The 14,621-nt window shown below is 52.7% G+C and overlaps 2 protein-coding genes across 3 annotated transcripts; one reads left to right on the top strand and one right to left on the bottom strand.

The window, feature by feature from the left end:
- Positions 1-2,405: 2,405 nt before the first annotated feature.
- TNNC2 (troponin C2, fast skeletal type) lies at positions 2,406-5,338 on the top strand. Its single transcript, XM_090286482.1, has 6 exons — positions 2,406-2,511; positions 4,026-4,077; positions 4,223-4,366; positions 4,471-4,585; positions 4,737-4,873; positions 5,162-5,338. Exons 1-6 carry the CDS (start codon positions 2,509-2,511, stop codon positions 5,191-5,193), a joined length of 483 nt encoding a protein of 160 aa, XP_090142608.1. The 5' UTR covers positions 2,406-2,508; the 3' UTR covers positions 5,194-5,338.
- Positions 5,339-8,181: 2,843 nt separating this feature from the next.
- Positions 8,182-13,784, bottom strand: UBE2C (ubiquitin conjugating enzyme E2 C). 2 transcript variants are annotated; one of them, XM_090286479.1, is made up of 6 exons: positions 13,580-13,784; positions 13,039-13,066; positions 12,211-12,297; positions 11,444-11,648; positions 11,266-11,325; positions 8,182-10,128 (listed from the first exon to the last, which is right to left on the bottom strand). In XM_090286479.1, exons 1-6 carry the CDS (start codon positions 13,681-13,683, stop codon positions 9,998-10,000), a joined length of 615 nt encoding a protein of 204 aa, XP_090142605.1. In that variant the 5' UTR covers positions 13,684-13,784; the 3' UTR covers positions 8,182-9,997. The 2 variants fall into 2 exon arrangements, with proteins under 2 accessions (XP_090142605.1, XP_090142607.1); XM_090286481.1 differs by lacking the exon at positions 8,182-10,128 and adding an exon at positions 10,615-10,832 and having other exon boundaries at positions 13,580-13,781.
- Positions 13,785-14,621: the final 837 nt, after the last annotated feature.

The following is a 14,621-nucleotide window of genomic DNA, read 5'->3' as shown; positions in this document are numbered from 1 at the left end:
ATCCTGGGGAGGAGGCTCTTATTGTACAAAATGTTCCATTTTCAAAATGAAGAAACTGAAGCAAATTTACTTCCCCAAAGTCCACAGCTAGGAAATAGGGGACCTGGGAGTTAAGGCCAAGTTTGTGTAATTTCAAAACTCTAAGTAGTCTTCATTCAGCTTACCAGCAGAGGGGACAAAAAAGCACACTTCATTCATTCATTCATTCAATTGACACTCACTCATTCACTAAACATTGGCTGAATATTAATGTGTACTTTGGCATATGCCTCATAAGTCTGGATACAAAGCAGGTGTTCATAAAACCATGGGTTGTCAGCGTGGGAGGGTCACTCAGATATCTGGACTCACACTTTCATTTTCCAGGTGGGTAGTCTGAGTCTTGGGGGGATGGGGGTGGAGAGGGTGCTTACCCTGGGTCATACAAACAGGTCCAGAACAAAAAGATCTTCTGATGTCTTGTATTCCCCACCACTCTGAGACTCTGTATGGATATCTTCCTACAGCCTCTGAGAAGATGATCATCAAGTCCCTTCTTGAATAGTTTCAATAACAGGAAGCTCATTACCTCCTGTGGTGGTTGTTCCTATTATAGTTCAACTGTGATTTTTAGGAACTTCCTCCCTATATTGAACCAGAGGCCATACAGTTTGGTTATTCTTGCAAAGAACACAATGTTTACTGAACCCTTACTAAGTGACAAGTGCTGGGTGCCGGGGAATGCAATGGTGAACAGGAAACCGTCTCTGGTCTGTGGAACTCAGAGCAGGTCATGATTATGTGGCATGCTCAGTGCTATGATTGAGGAAACTACTGGAGACCACCCTGGACGCCCCTGGCCTGGGTGTAGGTGGGGCAGGAAGTGATGGTAAAACTGAGAAAGATGATAGGGAAGCAGGCAGATGAAGAAAGGGAAGATGGGAATTCCTGGCAGAAAAAATACAAGCATGTGTAAAGGCCTGGAGACTATAAAGGATGATGTTTGGAGCTGTATTTTGTTCTGACCAGAGCAGAACAAGCATGCAAGGTGGGGAGGGAAGGGGAGTGAGCTTGGAGAGGTAGGTAGGACCTGCTGGGTTACACTGAGTTCGGACCTTACCTGTTTCCCTGGATAAATGAAAGAGCAAATTAATGAACAAATGACTGTTGAGAGTTCCACACTCTGTTCCAAAGGGATCAACTGGTTCCAATGGTTGTGTCCAAAGTGGAATCCCCTAGGTGTAGTCTCCCCTTGGCCTCCTTCCTGGCTGGGGGAGGCCTTATTTAGCCCGGCGTGGCTCCACTGAGCTTTCCTTGGGAATGTCTATAAATAGTGGAAGAGGGCAGCCCAGTTGCCACTGTCCATCTGCCTTCCTTGGTGTCCAGTCCCTTTCCACTGGCCCCAGGCTCTGCACTCGGTTGCCTCGGTGCTCTTTCTGCTTGACCGTGAGCACTGCCTAACCCCCAACACCCAGCCTGGACCCTGTGGATTCTCCGGCAGGGCTCCCTTTGGACTTGTTCTACCTACTCCTCCATCCTGGTCCCCCACCTACCCCCCAAATCCTTTCCCTGGAGAAGGTAAACTTGAGAGAAGAATCTGCTTTCAATGTTGATTTCTCCTCCAAGCGCGCACCCTATTTCCTGGACCCCTGCATACATTTCTCCTTCTGGATGGCTCCCCCAAGGACTGTCTCTCCCAACTTCCCCTCAGTCTGGATGGATAAGAATCACCAACATGACTATAGACCTTTAAGATTTACAAAGCTCCCCAATAAAGAAGGCATAATAACAGTTGCCACATCACAGGATGAGCCCTGGAGGAAATCATGTGGTTAAAATGCTTAGCACAGTATGTGAGACATTGTAAAGGTTTAGTAACGGTGGCTGTCACTTTCCCTCCTCCTGTCCACTGCCCCTGTCCATGGTTCAAAGACAGGACATTCCACTTGTCAAGCACCAACCCTATGTAACTGGCACAAGCTAGGTGATTTAGGCTTGGGGTCCCATATGCCACAGTCTCTGTGAAGGACGATCCCCATCTCATGGAAAAGGAAACTGAAACTCAGAGCGGCATGGCCACCTGTCCGAGGTTACATGTGGATTTTCGGTTTCAGACTTCAAGACCATGCTCTCCTCATTCCACCATGCACCCTTACTTTTCTCTATTTGGATTGTCCTTACCCATCTTGGAACTAGTGTGCTTCTTAAGGGGAGGTCACTAAGGCGGTGGAGCAGGGCGGGTTCTCCTCACAAGAATCTAGGACGTCAAGGCCTGCCACCTGCTCTGAGTCTTCAACTACTCTGCAAGGGCCCTTGGCTAAATTAGGTAATGGGCAAGGACGCTGGGAAGAAGGGGGGCTTGCTGACCCCAGGATCTGATTGGCCAGGGCATCCAGTGCTGGGGAATGGGGAGGCTGGGGGAGAGAGTGCCCCTACAAATCTTAGAGGCTGCAGCAGGCCAGAACATCTTCGGGTGGTGGAGTGCAGAGGAGGTGGCCTGCAGCAGAGGAATCCCTGTGACTAGCAACAATGGTAAGGACAAGAAGGGACTTCATCCCTTTGCTCGCTGGAGCACTTCAGGGCCTCTTTCAGGCCAGATGGGGGTGCTCTGTGGGGCAGTAACTTGGACATTTGAAGATGGAACGTGATGGTTCCTGAAATCCAGGAAGAAGCCTGGGAAGAAAGCCTTGGACTTCTCTTGGAAGGGCAGGGCGGGTAGGTTCCAGGTGTTGATCCTGAAGGTGCGCCGATCCCCTGCAGACCTTCTGAGACTTCCAGCAATGTTGGGCACAGAACTGTGATCAGGGTCTCAGCTTGTGTCTACCTTAGCTTGGTAGAGATGGGGACCCTGAGGGCCAGAAGGAGTCACCCAGCAAACCAGCTGGAAGCCTGGCCAAACCCTCCCATGGCCAGTGAGAGAAGAAAGGCCCCTCTGGAAGATGGGAGGCCTGTAGCACCTCAAGCCAGCCCAGGTGCAGGACCCCAAGAGCTCCAAAGGTGATAAGAAGGGGCAGGCGATGCCAAACCAGTGTCAGAGAGACCCCAGCCTCCCAGGCAGGGCTTCTGATTCGGAACCATCATATCATCTTCCTCTGAGATCCCCCTCCCCGCTGCACTTCAAGGAGTAACTAAACCCTAGAGGCCAGCTGTTGTTGCCCTTGCCAGACTAAAATTAGCCTGCCCTCCTGGCATGGGCAAGGAGGAGAGAAGGAGGGTGGGGGACAAGGAGGAGGATCAGCAGCCAACAAGCTAAAGAACTCCTTGGACACCTCAGCCCTTCGTCACCACCAGCTGCAGCCCAAAGCCCCCTACCCAGATGCCTTGGCTTAGATGCAGTCAGAACCCCCACAGAAATCTTATTTTCACTCCCATAAGCCCCCCATCATGTGCTGCCTGGCACGAGTGGCACTTACTCCAGCGACGCATCATCTCTGCAAGTTCCTGGAGGGGAGGGATGATGTGTCTGACTCTGCTGGCTGGTCCCATCGCCTAGTTGATGGCCTGACACTTAGTAGGTGCTCCATAGCTTGGTGTCGCACTATTTATTTAAGAACACTTTTATCGAGCATCTAGAAGTACTAGGCACTGTTAGGAGCTAGGTAGGGAGAGTGGGAAAATCACGCTGGAATGGTGTCCACTTTACAAATTCCTTTCACAGCCCTGATTTCATTTTATCTCTGCAAAGCTACCGAGAAGAGGGGACGGGGAGGCATTAAGTGATTTGCCTAAGGTTACTGGGGGGTTCCTGATTTGACCTCTGATTGACAAGTGAGGAGGCCAAGAACTCCTCAAAAGTCGATGGTGCCGCTGCCTGCGGGGTAAGGCAGTGAGTGAGGAGGCCTTGGGCATAATCTGCTTCCTCCCTAGCTCTCCAAACCTGGTGTTGGGGGCTGTGGGAGCCGGCAGAAGGCGGGGCTCGCTCCGAGTTGTTCTCCTGGAGGACCAAAGGGGACTTACTTGCAGAGGTGGGGGTCGAGGACAGCAAGGTTAAGGCAAGACTGCCCCTGGGCTGCCCCTGCTACCCTCTGACTCGGTGTCTTCTGCAGACGGACCAGCAGGCAGAGGCCCGGTCCTACCTCAGCGAGGAGATGATCGCTGGTGAGTGGGAGCTGGTGGGCTGGCTGGCTGTTCGGTGGCGTGTGCGAGGGATGTTTGGTGCCCGGGTAGTGTGGGAGGGTAATCGATGTGAGGCTGACCGTCCAGCTAGGCTCACCTAAGCTCTCTGCTGTCCTTCCCCTGGAAGAGTTCAAAGCCGCCTTTGACATGTTTGACGCTGATGGCGGCGGGGACATCAGCGTCAAGGAGTTGGGCACGGTGATGAGGATGCTGGGCCAAACACCCACCAAAGAGGAGCTGGATGCCATCATCGAGGAGGTAGACGAAGACGGTGAGCCGGCAACCCTCTGTCCCAGGCAGGGCCCCGAGGTGGTGGGGAGAGGCCAGCACCCAGGCACCAGGGACTCAGCCTCACTCACCGCCTGTACCCCGCAGGCAGCGGCACCATCGACTTCGAGGAGTTCTTGGTCATGATGGTGCGCCAGATGAAAGAGGACGCGAAGGGGAAGAGCGAGGAGGAGCTGGCCGAGTGTTTCCGCATCTTTGACAGGTGCATTGGGCGCCTGGGAGCCGGGGCAGGGCCGAACAGTCCGAGCCTGCCCAGCAGGGCACAGAGGCCCTCGGGGTGAGGGTCCAGGAGGGGGCGTCAAGCGTGGCGAGCCTCTGCCCGCCCTGAGCCCTGCTGTCCCTCCGCCCCGAAGGAACGCAGACGGCTACATTGATTCGGAGGAGCTGGCTGAGATCTTCAAGGCCTCTGGGGAGCACGTGACAGAGGAGGAGATCGAATCCCTGATGAAAGACGGCGACAAGAACAACGATGGCCGCATTGACTTCGACGGTGAGAGCCGCGGGAGCGTGGGGACGCGCGGGGCGGGGCGCCAGGACAGCGGGCTCCCATGCGGGTGCCTAGCCTTGGGGCGGGGCTGGGCGTAGCCTGACCGAGTTCCTCCCGCGAGCGAGCAGAGAGCCCCGATGTTTTGTGCAATTCATCACTTAATGCTAAGGCACCCCTTCCATGTGGCCGGATCCCCAGCCGGGCCTCACTCGTCCCCGGGCACTGCACCCCTGGCGCAGGGCGCCGCGTCCTGAGGGGACCCCTGACCTCTGGCTCCTTTGTGTCCCGCAGAGTTTCTGAAGATGATGGAGGGTGTGCAGTAAGAAGTCCGCCTGAGCCTCCCCCGAGACCGCGCGGCCCGCGGGCGTGGGGCTCTGCCCCGCCCCGTGTCATTCCCCGCCCGGCAGGGTAGCGCGACCCCTTCTGGGATCCCCTTCTAGAAGGAATAAAAGCAAACGTTGCAAAGCGCTTGGCCTGAGTGAGGGGAGGATCGAGGACCGGGTGTCAGAGGAGCTGGGCCGCCTTCTTGGCTGGAGCCCCACGAGCGACCTCCGGCTCCGAGAGGCGACTCCAGCTGCGGGATGCGGAAGGTCGCAGGAGCCGAGGGCAGGGCAGCGCTGGACTCGCTCGGCAAGTTTGCGCCCGGGCTCTCGCAGCCGGCGCTGGGCGTGGGCGGCTGGGCGGACCGGCCGCGGTGGCGCTGGGCCCTGCAGAAGGGAGGCCGCGGGGCTTTAGATCTGAGTCGGCGGCCCGCGGAGGGGGCGAGGGATCCGGAGCAGAGGGAAGGCGCCGCAGGAGGCTGGACCTCGGGGAAGGAGGTGAAGCTTTTTCCCCCCACTGTCGCTCCTTTCTAGAGACTTGGGCTCAGGCTACCGGGTTGAGGATGGGGTAGCGGGTGTGCCTCTGTCCCAGGTAGCACTATTCCCCCTTAACCTCTTCCACTTCCTCTGTTCTGAGCGGCTTATAGGTTTCCTGCTGGCGATGGCAGGGGAGGGTGGGGGCCTTCAGCCCGGAAAGAGGTCCTGACCTCACCCTCTCCGCCCTGGATGCCTGCCTCGTCTGGTCTCCCTGACCTCTGTTCCCTCAGATGCCATCAGCATGATCTAGCTAAAATGAAATTTGGCCTGGCCACTCCCCTGTTGAAGTCTTTCAAGGCTCCCCATTGCTTCTAGAATCAAATCCACATTCCTTCCCCTCCCCTCTTGCGCTGCATCCACACTGGGCAATTTATCATTCCTCTATGAACAGTGGGAATGCACTTTTCAAGCCTTTGGGCCTTTGCACATGCTGCTCTCCCTCCTTGGAATGCCTTTCCTCCTCTAATAAGCCTGGCAAATTCTTCAACTTGGATACCATCTCCAAGATACCAAGATCCAGTTCAGATACCATTGGCTCCTTCCTTGAAACCTGCCCTCACTTGGCCTGGCTGCAGGCTGGCTTCCACAGTTCTTTGTACACAACCCGGTTACAGCAGACTGGGTCAAAGCTGATTAAGTGCAGTGGTAGTTTAGCTTACTCAGGCTACCTGAGCTTGGATCCTCACTCCCCGTGACACATTAAACCACTCTGTGCTTCTGTTTCCTAATCTGTAAAATGGGGATAATGGTGGTACTTACCTCACAGGGTTGTGAGAAGTTAATACGTGCCAAGTGCTTAAAACAGAACCTGGCACATAGTTTCAGCGTTTAATAAATGCTATTATAAATATCATTATTATCATTCTGAAACCCTGCACTCCACTGTTATTCATTGCTACAGCCCCAGGTCTCCAACTCCTTTGTGTTCTCACCTCCCAGTCACGTTTCCCAGTTTTTATTTCCCTTCAGGAGCAGCACTGGGGGTTAGGAATCAGGCATTGTCAAATCTAGCCACACAACCCCAGAGGCACATGATCTCATGATCTCTATTTTATAGGTGAGGAGACTAAGGCCTAGAGAGGTGAAGTACACAGGCACATGGCTAATAGCCTGGATGATGTCACTGAGGTGGAAGCAGGAACAAGGCCCTTACCTGTTGACAGTTCTACCTGGATGTCCTGCCCTAAACTGATAAGATCCCCTACCCCTCCCTCTTGTTCTCCCGTGTTCCCTGTCTCGGGGTTGGTACCCTGAAGGATGGGGCCCACTTCCCACCTCTAGTTTCCTTGCTGTGCTCTGCTACGTTCTTCTATCGCCTTATTATTTCCTTCCTCCACTCCATGCCCACGCAGCGTTGTAACTCAGGCCACTGCCCGTGCGTACCAGGCTATTGATAACAGTAGTTAACCTCCTCCCCGCCATTTACTCTCCAGACAGCAGCCAGAGGGACCTTTCTAAAACCAAATCTGACCAGGTCACCGCCCTGTTCAAGGCTTCATTAACTGCCAGTTGCCCTCAAGATAAAGCCCAAGCATTTTAACATGGCCTTACAAGCCCCTGGTGACCTGACATCCATGTTATCACTGGTCTTTATTCCTCCCCTTCTGCCCATCCCCCTGAACTTCTTGCTTTCCAAGGAGTGTGCTTCTTTATTCCAGCCTCATGGTCCAATCCTTCTTCAGAAAGCCTTTTCCTTGACCCTCCTACTCATTAGGGGCCCCACCTCTTAGCTTTCATAGCAACATGCGAGTCTAGCACCCCACGTTTATTGAGTGCTTCGATGTGCCAGGCACTGTACTAAGGTCCTTCACCTCCTATTTTACAAAGAGGTTAAGTCTAAATGTTCAAGTGTATACAAGAAACATGGGGGTGGAGCAGGGATCTTAACGCAGTACTTCTGCCTACCTGGTCTGAGCCCTTAACTACCCCTCTGTATGGCACTTTTCTACCCTGTTGATATGCCTGTCTCCCCTTTGAACTCCAGCCTCTTTGAGCACAGGACCGTGTCCTTTCCCCTGCTTTATCCCCAAGCATAGGGCCTTTACCTGTAGGCACTCAATGACTGTATTGTGTGAATAGGAATAATAATTACCATACCTTTTTAAAAAAGATCACAGATAGGATTTTTTATTTGTCACCATTAAAAGTCTCAATTCTAAACAGCTTCTTGGATGGGCCTTGTATCCATCAGCTTGTTTCACCACGGAGCTCCATGAGTTTTACCACTTGAAACTTGGGCTTCTTCAGCATTTTGACTTTTCTAATAGAGACATCATGGAGCAGATAAATATATTGGCAAGCCCCTTCTGTGTCTTTTCCAATGCCATCTGGAATGAACTTATTGATCATTTCTTTCAAGTCATTTGTCTGCACCTCCTGGGTCATGATTTCCATCATCTTTTTCTGGATTTGGCGGACCTGCTGATGCTGAGCAAAAAAGGCTTCCTAACCTGATTGTTGCTTTTTTTTTTTTTTTTTTTTTAAGTAAAACCCACACAGGCCCTGGCTGGTGTGGCTCAGTGGATTGAGCGTAGGCCTGTGAACCAAAGGGTTGCAGGTTTGATCCCCAATCAGGGCACATGCCTGGATTGTGGGCCAGGCCCCCACTTGGGGGCGCAAGAGGTAACTACATATTGATGTTTCTCTCCCTCTTTCTCCCTCCCTTCTTCTCTAAAAATAAATAAATAAAATCTTTAAAAAAAACACAAAACAACCCACACAGAATAGATGAAGGAAATAGCCATCGATCATTGGTAGACTTGACATCTACATGAGCTTCAATCTTGGTCTGCCCCTGCCCCCCCTTTTTTTTTTGACCGTGGAGCACATTTTGTCACAGGTAAGAGCCATGCCATGGAAATTAGGCACTTTTTGCCCTGAACATCCTCTGTAATTAGCTTGACTTTTCTTAATGCAACTTCATCATTCTTTAGATCTGCTAGGTTCACTTCAAAAACAAACCATCAGATGCGCTTTTGTTTCCTTGAGTTTCCATGACTAGCATTTTCCCAATATTTCTTACATCAAACATAGCTGGGGTTTTTACATCACACCAACCTTTCTTAGGAAAATAGTCACTTTCTTCTGGGCTCCCTTTTTGCTGCCTTTCGTGAGGCACTTATTCTTGCTGACGCCACGGTGCTGCTCATAGAGCCGAAAGAGCATCATACCGCCTAATACATGTACTAGGCTCCTTGTTGCACGTACCAGAAACCTAAATGAAACTGAATTACACCAAAAGGGATTTATTTGTTGGCTCATGTAACTGGGACGCCAAGGCATGAACTGGAGGCTTGAGTCCCAACGTCACCTCTCTCCATCTCTCAGCTATTTGTCTCTGCTCGGCTTCCTTCTGCCTGCAGCTGTCTCCTCCAGCAGCTCAGGCTGACTCCCTCCTCTCTCAGCAACCCCATTAGTATAATAATTTCTTTCTCCCAGTGATTAATTCCAGGGCACACTGATTGGTTCTCAACTACAGGGTACAGTTGGGTCCCCTGTGACTGACACAAGGTTGGTGATGTGACCGACCATCTGGGGGACCAAACACCATGATCAAGAACCAGATGGGGACGCTCCCCATCTTGGCCAGCGTTTATTAAGAACAACCTTAGTGCCAGGGTCTGAGCTCTGCTCTTCTCAGACATCCTCTAACCCAGTGATTTGTAAGTTCGAGAGCATTAGAATAGCCGAGAGATGGTTGGGGCCAGAAATTTTCATTTTTAACCAATTCCAGATGGCCACTGTGCTGTGGGAAGGACACCTGGAAAACACTACTCTATACCTTGAACTAGCCCACAGCAATGACAGCACCTGGGAACTGATGGGAAATGAAGAATCTCAGGCCCTACCCCAGACCAACTAAATAAACATTTGCATTTGAACGAGAATTTAGGTGGATTTATAAGCACTTTAGATTGGGAAGCACAGCTCCAAGCTCCAAAGAGAGCTACGTGCACAATTTTAAAGATAAGGAAACTGAACGAGGACACCCAGGTGCTACCAGATCTGACAACCCTAGTTCTCACGTGATTGCTTGGTGGCGTACAGGACAGGAGAGGGATGGGTGAGAAGCTCCTGACTTCTACCCTCTACTGAAGGCCTGCACAACCAGCTGCAGGGAGAGAAGACTCCACGGTGGGAGGAGAGGCTGAGACCTGGGTGGTAGTGGAGTGCACCTGGGTGCTGTTTGTCCAGCTCGGAGACCTTCCTGCAGGACCTGGGCCGGGCCCATCACCTCAGCCTGCTCTTCCCTCCGCTGGGCCCCAGCTGGTCAGCACAGGGGTTTCTTCCCAGGAGCCATAAGGCCAGGGCCTGTCGCAGGATGGCCCGAGGGGCTGTGGGCCTGGGCCACTGGGTGCAGCAGCTGGAGGTGAATTGTGCCCCCTTGGAGCATGGGGGCATCTGTGGGAGACAGGGGGCAAGGTGCGAGTTGAGTGCTCTGTCTGGAGGGAAGGGGCTTTCCCTGGCTGTCTCTCTCTAGTCCTGGGCCTGCTGCAGGGTGACCTAAGCTTTCTCCTTTTTCAGGGCCAGAGCACCTACTGTCGGACTGTGGTCTGGTTTAGTCTCATCTGCACCACAGTTGGGGCGGCTCCAATAGTCACTAACATTCCTGGAGCATGCACAACTCCAACAGACATTTTATGACACCCATTTTATAGAAGTGAAAGAGATGCAGAGTCATAAGATAACTAAGAGCACAAGGGAACAAATCCTTGTCACCCCACTGCTTGACCCTATGGCCTGGACATTATGAAGGACAAGTGTTTCTCCCTGGAGAGAGGAGCCCGGATCCTAGGACCCTGGCCCCGCCCTGCCAGAGTACTTCCAACTCCAGGGTAACTACAAGGCAACAACTTGTAAACACACACACACACACACACACACACCCCAATATATAGTTATTTAATATGTTCATCACAGGGGTTCAACCAGAGACTTAACTTAAAAAACAGATACAAAACAAACATGACACCACAACTGTAGATACAGAGTCATATACAGAAATCAAGGCAAGACAGCACAAGGAGAGAGGCCGGGCAGCCCGGGTCAGGGTTCTTGGCTGGAGGCCTGCTTTGCGTAGGTTTCCTGCACGCACTTCTTAAAAGCTGGGGAGAACAGGAAGGTCTTGGTGAGCGATGGGGACAGGAGTTAAGGTGGGCAAGAAGGCAGCAGGGATGCAAAGGTGGGTAGAGTTTGGGGGGAGTTCCCAGAACAACAGATTCTCCCTCTGCTGCCCACCGTCAGGTCTCCAGGATGGGCTCTGCTTCCTGTGAGGCTGGGGAGGGGACTAGGGGGCCTTAGTGAGCCAGTCTTGCACAAAGTTTTGCCTTCTACTTAAAAAGCCCCTTCTCCCACTTTAATGTGGAAAGGGTTTTCTGATTTTACATCAAACAGGCAAACCAGAAACACCAAGGCAGAGGTAGGAGTGGCTTCCTTCCCCTGTAGGATACAGTCCTGAGTCACTGGGATCCTTTTGTTTGGTGGAGCCCTTTGAAGGTTGGGGAGGGATCACCTGGTGTGGGAGGAGGAAGGACTCACCAATGGGGTCTTTCCAGAGCTCGGCCGCATGTGTGTTCAAGGGGCTATCGATGTTGGGTTCTGTGGGCAAATAGAGAACAAGAACGGTCAAGGGGGTAGAAGAGTCTGCCCAGGGGAATCCTGACAGGTTCCTGGTTGCAGGGGAGGTTGGGGGGGAGGGGCTAGTCTCAGAAGTCACCTCCTAGCAGGCTCTGGATGGAGAGCAGGATGGTCCTGACGTCATACAGGGCAGACCACTTGTCCTTCAGGATGTCCAGGCAGATGTTACCCTGGGTGTCCACATTGGGGTGGTAGCAGGGCGTGAGGAACTTCACCGTGGGTGCGTTGTACGGGTAGCCACTGGGGAACTCAAGGGACAGCTTGTATCTCAGGTCTTCGTATACCTGGCACGGGAGAAACAGGGGCGGGCAGTAAGCCTGCCACCCTGACCCTCACATCCCAGCCCCACATCAGGGGCTCGCTAGGACCTGTGAGTTTTTCTGGGACTTTCTCTCATATCTGGTGGGGACTTCAGGGATCCTGTGTCTTAAGGGTTGTGAAGTGGTACCCTGAGGGTTACCACAGCTGTGCTTTTCTTTTTAGTTGCTAACATGTAAAAATGAGATCTTGGGCACAGATTTGGAGTTCTGATTTCTCATAAACCCAGATGTGCAGTAATGGAAAGCTGCCGTCCTGAGACTTGTGCCCTCTCATTGGCCCAATTCTCCCTCATCCTCATTCCTTTCCTTGCCATCTGGCCCCCTGAGGAATCTAAGCTGGACAGACCTGCTTTAAACACACCCTTTTCAAATACCGAAGGGGAGACCAATGCCACAGCCTCAGAGCCCAGGGGAGTGTCCTGTCCACCTGAAGGCTGGAAGCAGAGCTGGCACTTGAATTATTTCGCCTCCCCCCTCTCCCCAGACTGAGCAAAATCTCCCTCGCCCACTCCAGTCCTACACTCACTGTGCCAGCTGCTCCATGGATGGTTCCTATCCACTTGAAAAGGTTGTCGGATTCAGGGAAGGCAGAAATTCCTTTGTCGCCAGACATCTGGGGAGGAAACACAACACTTGCCGGGCTGCTGAGAGCATTCCTGGGAACAAGGACTGAACCCTTACCCCTTAATCCCACCACATTCTGATCCAAAATAAAGCAATCAGACCAAATCGACAGGCTTTTTCTGAGGACGTAGTTAGACTCCTGGGGCTGAACATGCCCTTCTGGGGAGGAGGCTTGCGATCATAAAGGTTCAGGGCCAGGCTAAAGAGGGAGGGATTACACAGGGATTATGTGGGCTGCTGGGAATTCAATTCAACGTGCTACGGAGTGCCACTTTTATACAAAGCCCAGAGACTATTCACAGACTAGGGAGATATACAATATGGGCATTGATGGATGTGAATGGGATATTCAGGATTAATGTAGAAAAGATCACCTAGGATGGCAGCATCACAAGGGCCAACAGGACTAGACATACTAAGAGTGGAGAGTTGGGCATGGCTAAAGCTTACAGCAGGGAAATAGGGCCACGGGAAGGCCTTGTATGGCTTCTGCGAACTGTATTTTAAAGATAACTTCATTGTGGGGAAATGGGATTAGGAGTAGAGACTGCTGGAAGAAAGGCGTAGGTGGGGTATATGAACTTCCTCCCAGAAGACGGCAAACTGGACTCATTTTTTCACCCCTGCGTCCTAGCGAAGTGCCTGGTGTGGGAAAGGAGGCTACTGATGAGGGAGTGCAAAGCGGGAGGATGGACCCAGTGGCTGGGTCTCTGGGCAGGTAGTCACTCACCATGAGCGTCATCAGCTCCTGCTGTAACCTGCAAGAAGAACATTCGGAGTCACCTGGGAGTCTGGATGGGCCAGGACTTCAGATGTTCCCGTCTCCTCCGACACCAGCCTCTCTGAAGGAGCTGTCATGGAGGCTTACCTCTACCTTGAGGTGAGACTGAGCTTGGGGGCGCGCTCCCATTTCACAGGAGTGTTCCAAGGAGTCCTCACTCTCCCGGCTTCCAGGTTCATACAGCATGGTTCTAGTATGTTCCTAATCCCCCACTGCTCCTCTGGAGTCTTTCCCCGTGGGAAACCTCAAAATCTCCCTCCCTCGCTGCCCCCCACATCTTGGCTCACCTGCGGAGGATCCTGGCAGCATCCCCACAGCTTCCGGCCTCCTTCAGGAGGGTCTCGAAAAGCAGCCTGAGCTTCTAGAGTGCTCCCCCACCTCCCATATCTCAGCTGTTCCAGGGGGCGAGGGGGCCCCGGAAGTCTTCACTCTCGGCCTCACTGCCCAGTACATGCAGTGCTAGACCCCGCCTTACCTCCGCACCACTCACCTCTTGCCCACGGGTCCCCGGGCTGCGCCCCCGCTGGGCTCGGCTCCTTTACGAGCGGCGGCGAAGCCGGCGGCGGCGGCTGGGTTGCGGTTCTGGGAAGCCATCCGGCAGCGCTTGCGAGGACACAGGAATTCGGAGAACACGACTGTAACTGCGGAGCTGCGGGCCCGTCCACCTGTATTTGAATCGCAACCCTTAGGAAGGGCTGACCAATCAGTGGCTCGCTTGGGTTTGATCCAGCCAATGGGGTGTGCCAGAGGGCTGTCGAGGCGCAACTGCTAGACTCACGCATTAGTGCACCACTACCGAGCGGCGGGAATCCTGCTTCTGAGAGGCAATTGGCTGGAGAGGCTGCCATTAAAACGAGTCTGTACTGGATTGGTGGCCTTTGGAAAACGACGACCATTAAAGGGCTAAGAAAAAGTCCACGTGGGATGAGCCTACGGCAGCAGCACCCGGCACGCCCAGCCAGGAACCTACGCCCAGGGAAAGGGAGGGTCTCTAATCTTGCCCGGGGCGCCGGTTCCCTAAAACCGGCAAAGCCTGCCTCTCCCCGTTATAATGTCCACGGCCCATCGCGAGGGCAAACATTTGAGGCTAATGGCAGTCTAGCAGTAGACTCCCTATTAGAAAACACGTTCATGTGGTGGCTAAATAATTTAGTGTTTTAACCTATAAAATGGGGGTAATAAAAGCCACTGTATTTTCCTTCTGGTCTATCATCAACCCACCCTGGTGCCACCCACTACATCCTGCTACTTCCATACCTTAGTTGGGTGAAGAAATAAGTAGACATGCCCTGACCAGTGTGGCTGGGTTGATTGCGTGTCTACAGGCAAAGCTAAAGGTCACCCGTTGGATTCCTGTCATGCGTCTGGGTTGCTGGCTTCTCCAGGTGCAGGCCATCAGGGCTTGTTTGAAGCAACTGATGGATGTGTTTCTCTCACATTCGTGTTTCTCTCCCTCTTTCCCCTCAGTTGCTATCTCTCTAAAAATACATAAATAAAACCTTAAAGAAAAAACAAAAAGAAATAGGACAGGG

The sequence above is a fragment of the Furipterus horrens genome, unplaced genomic scaffold (genome assembly GCF_987537825.1).
Source record: "Furipterus horrens unplaced genomic scaffold, mFurHor1.1.pri manual_scaffold_8, whole genome shotgun sequence".
Taxonomy (NCBI): Eukaryota; Metazoa; Chordata; class Mammalia; order Chiroptera; family Furipteridae; genus Furipterus; species Furipterus horrens.
The sequence above is the reverse complement of the archived record's forward strand: the minus strand, read 5'-3'. Positions and strand labels throughout refer to the sequence as shown.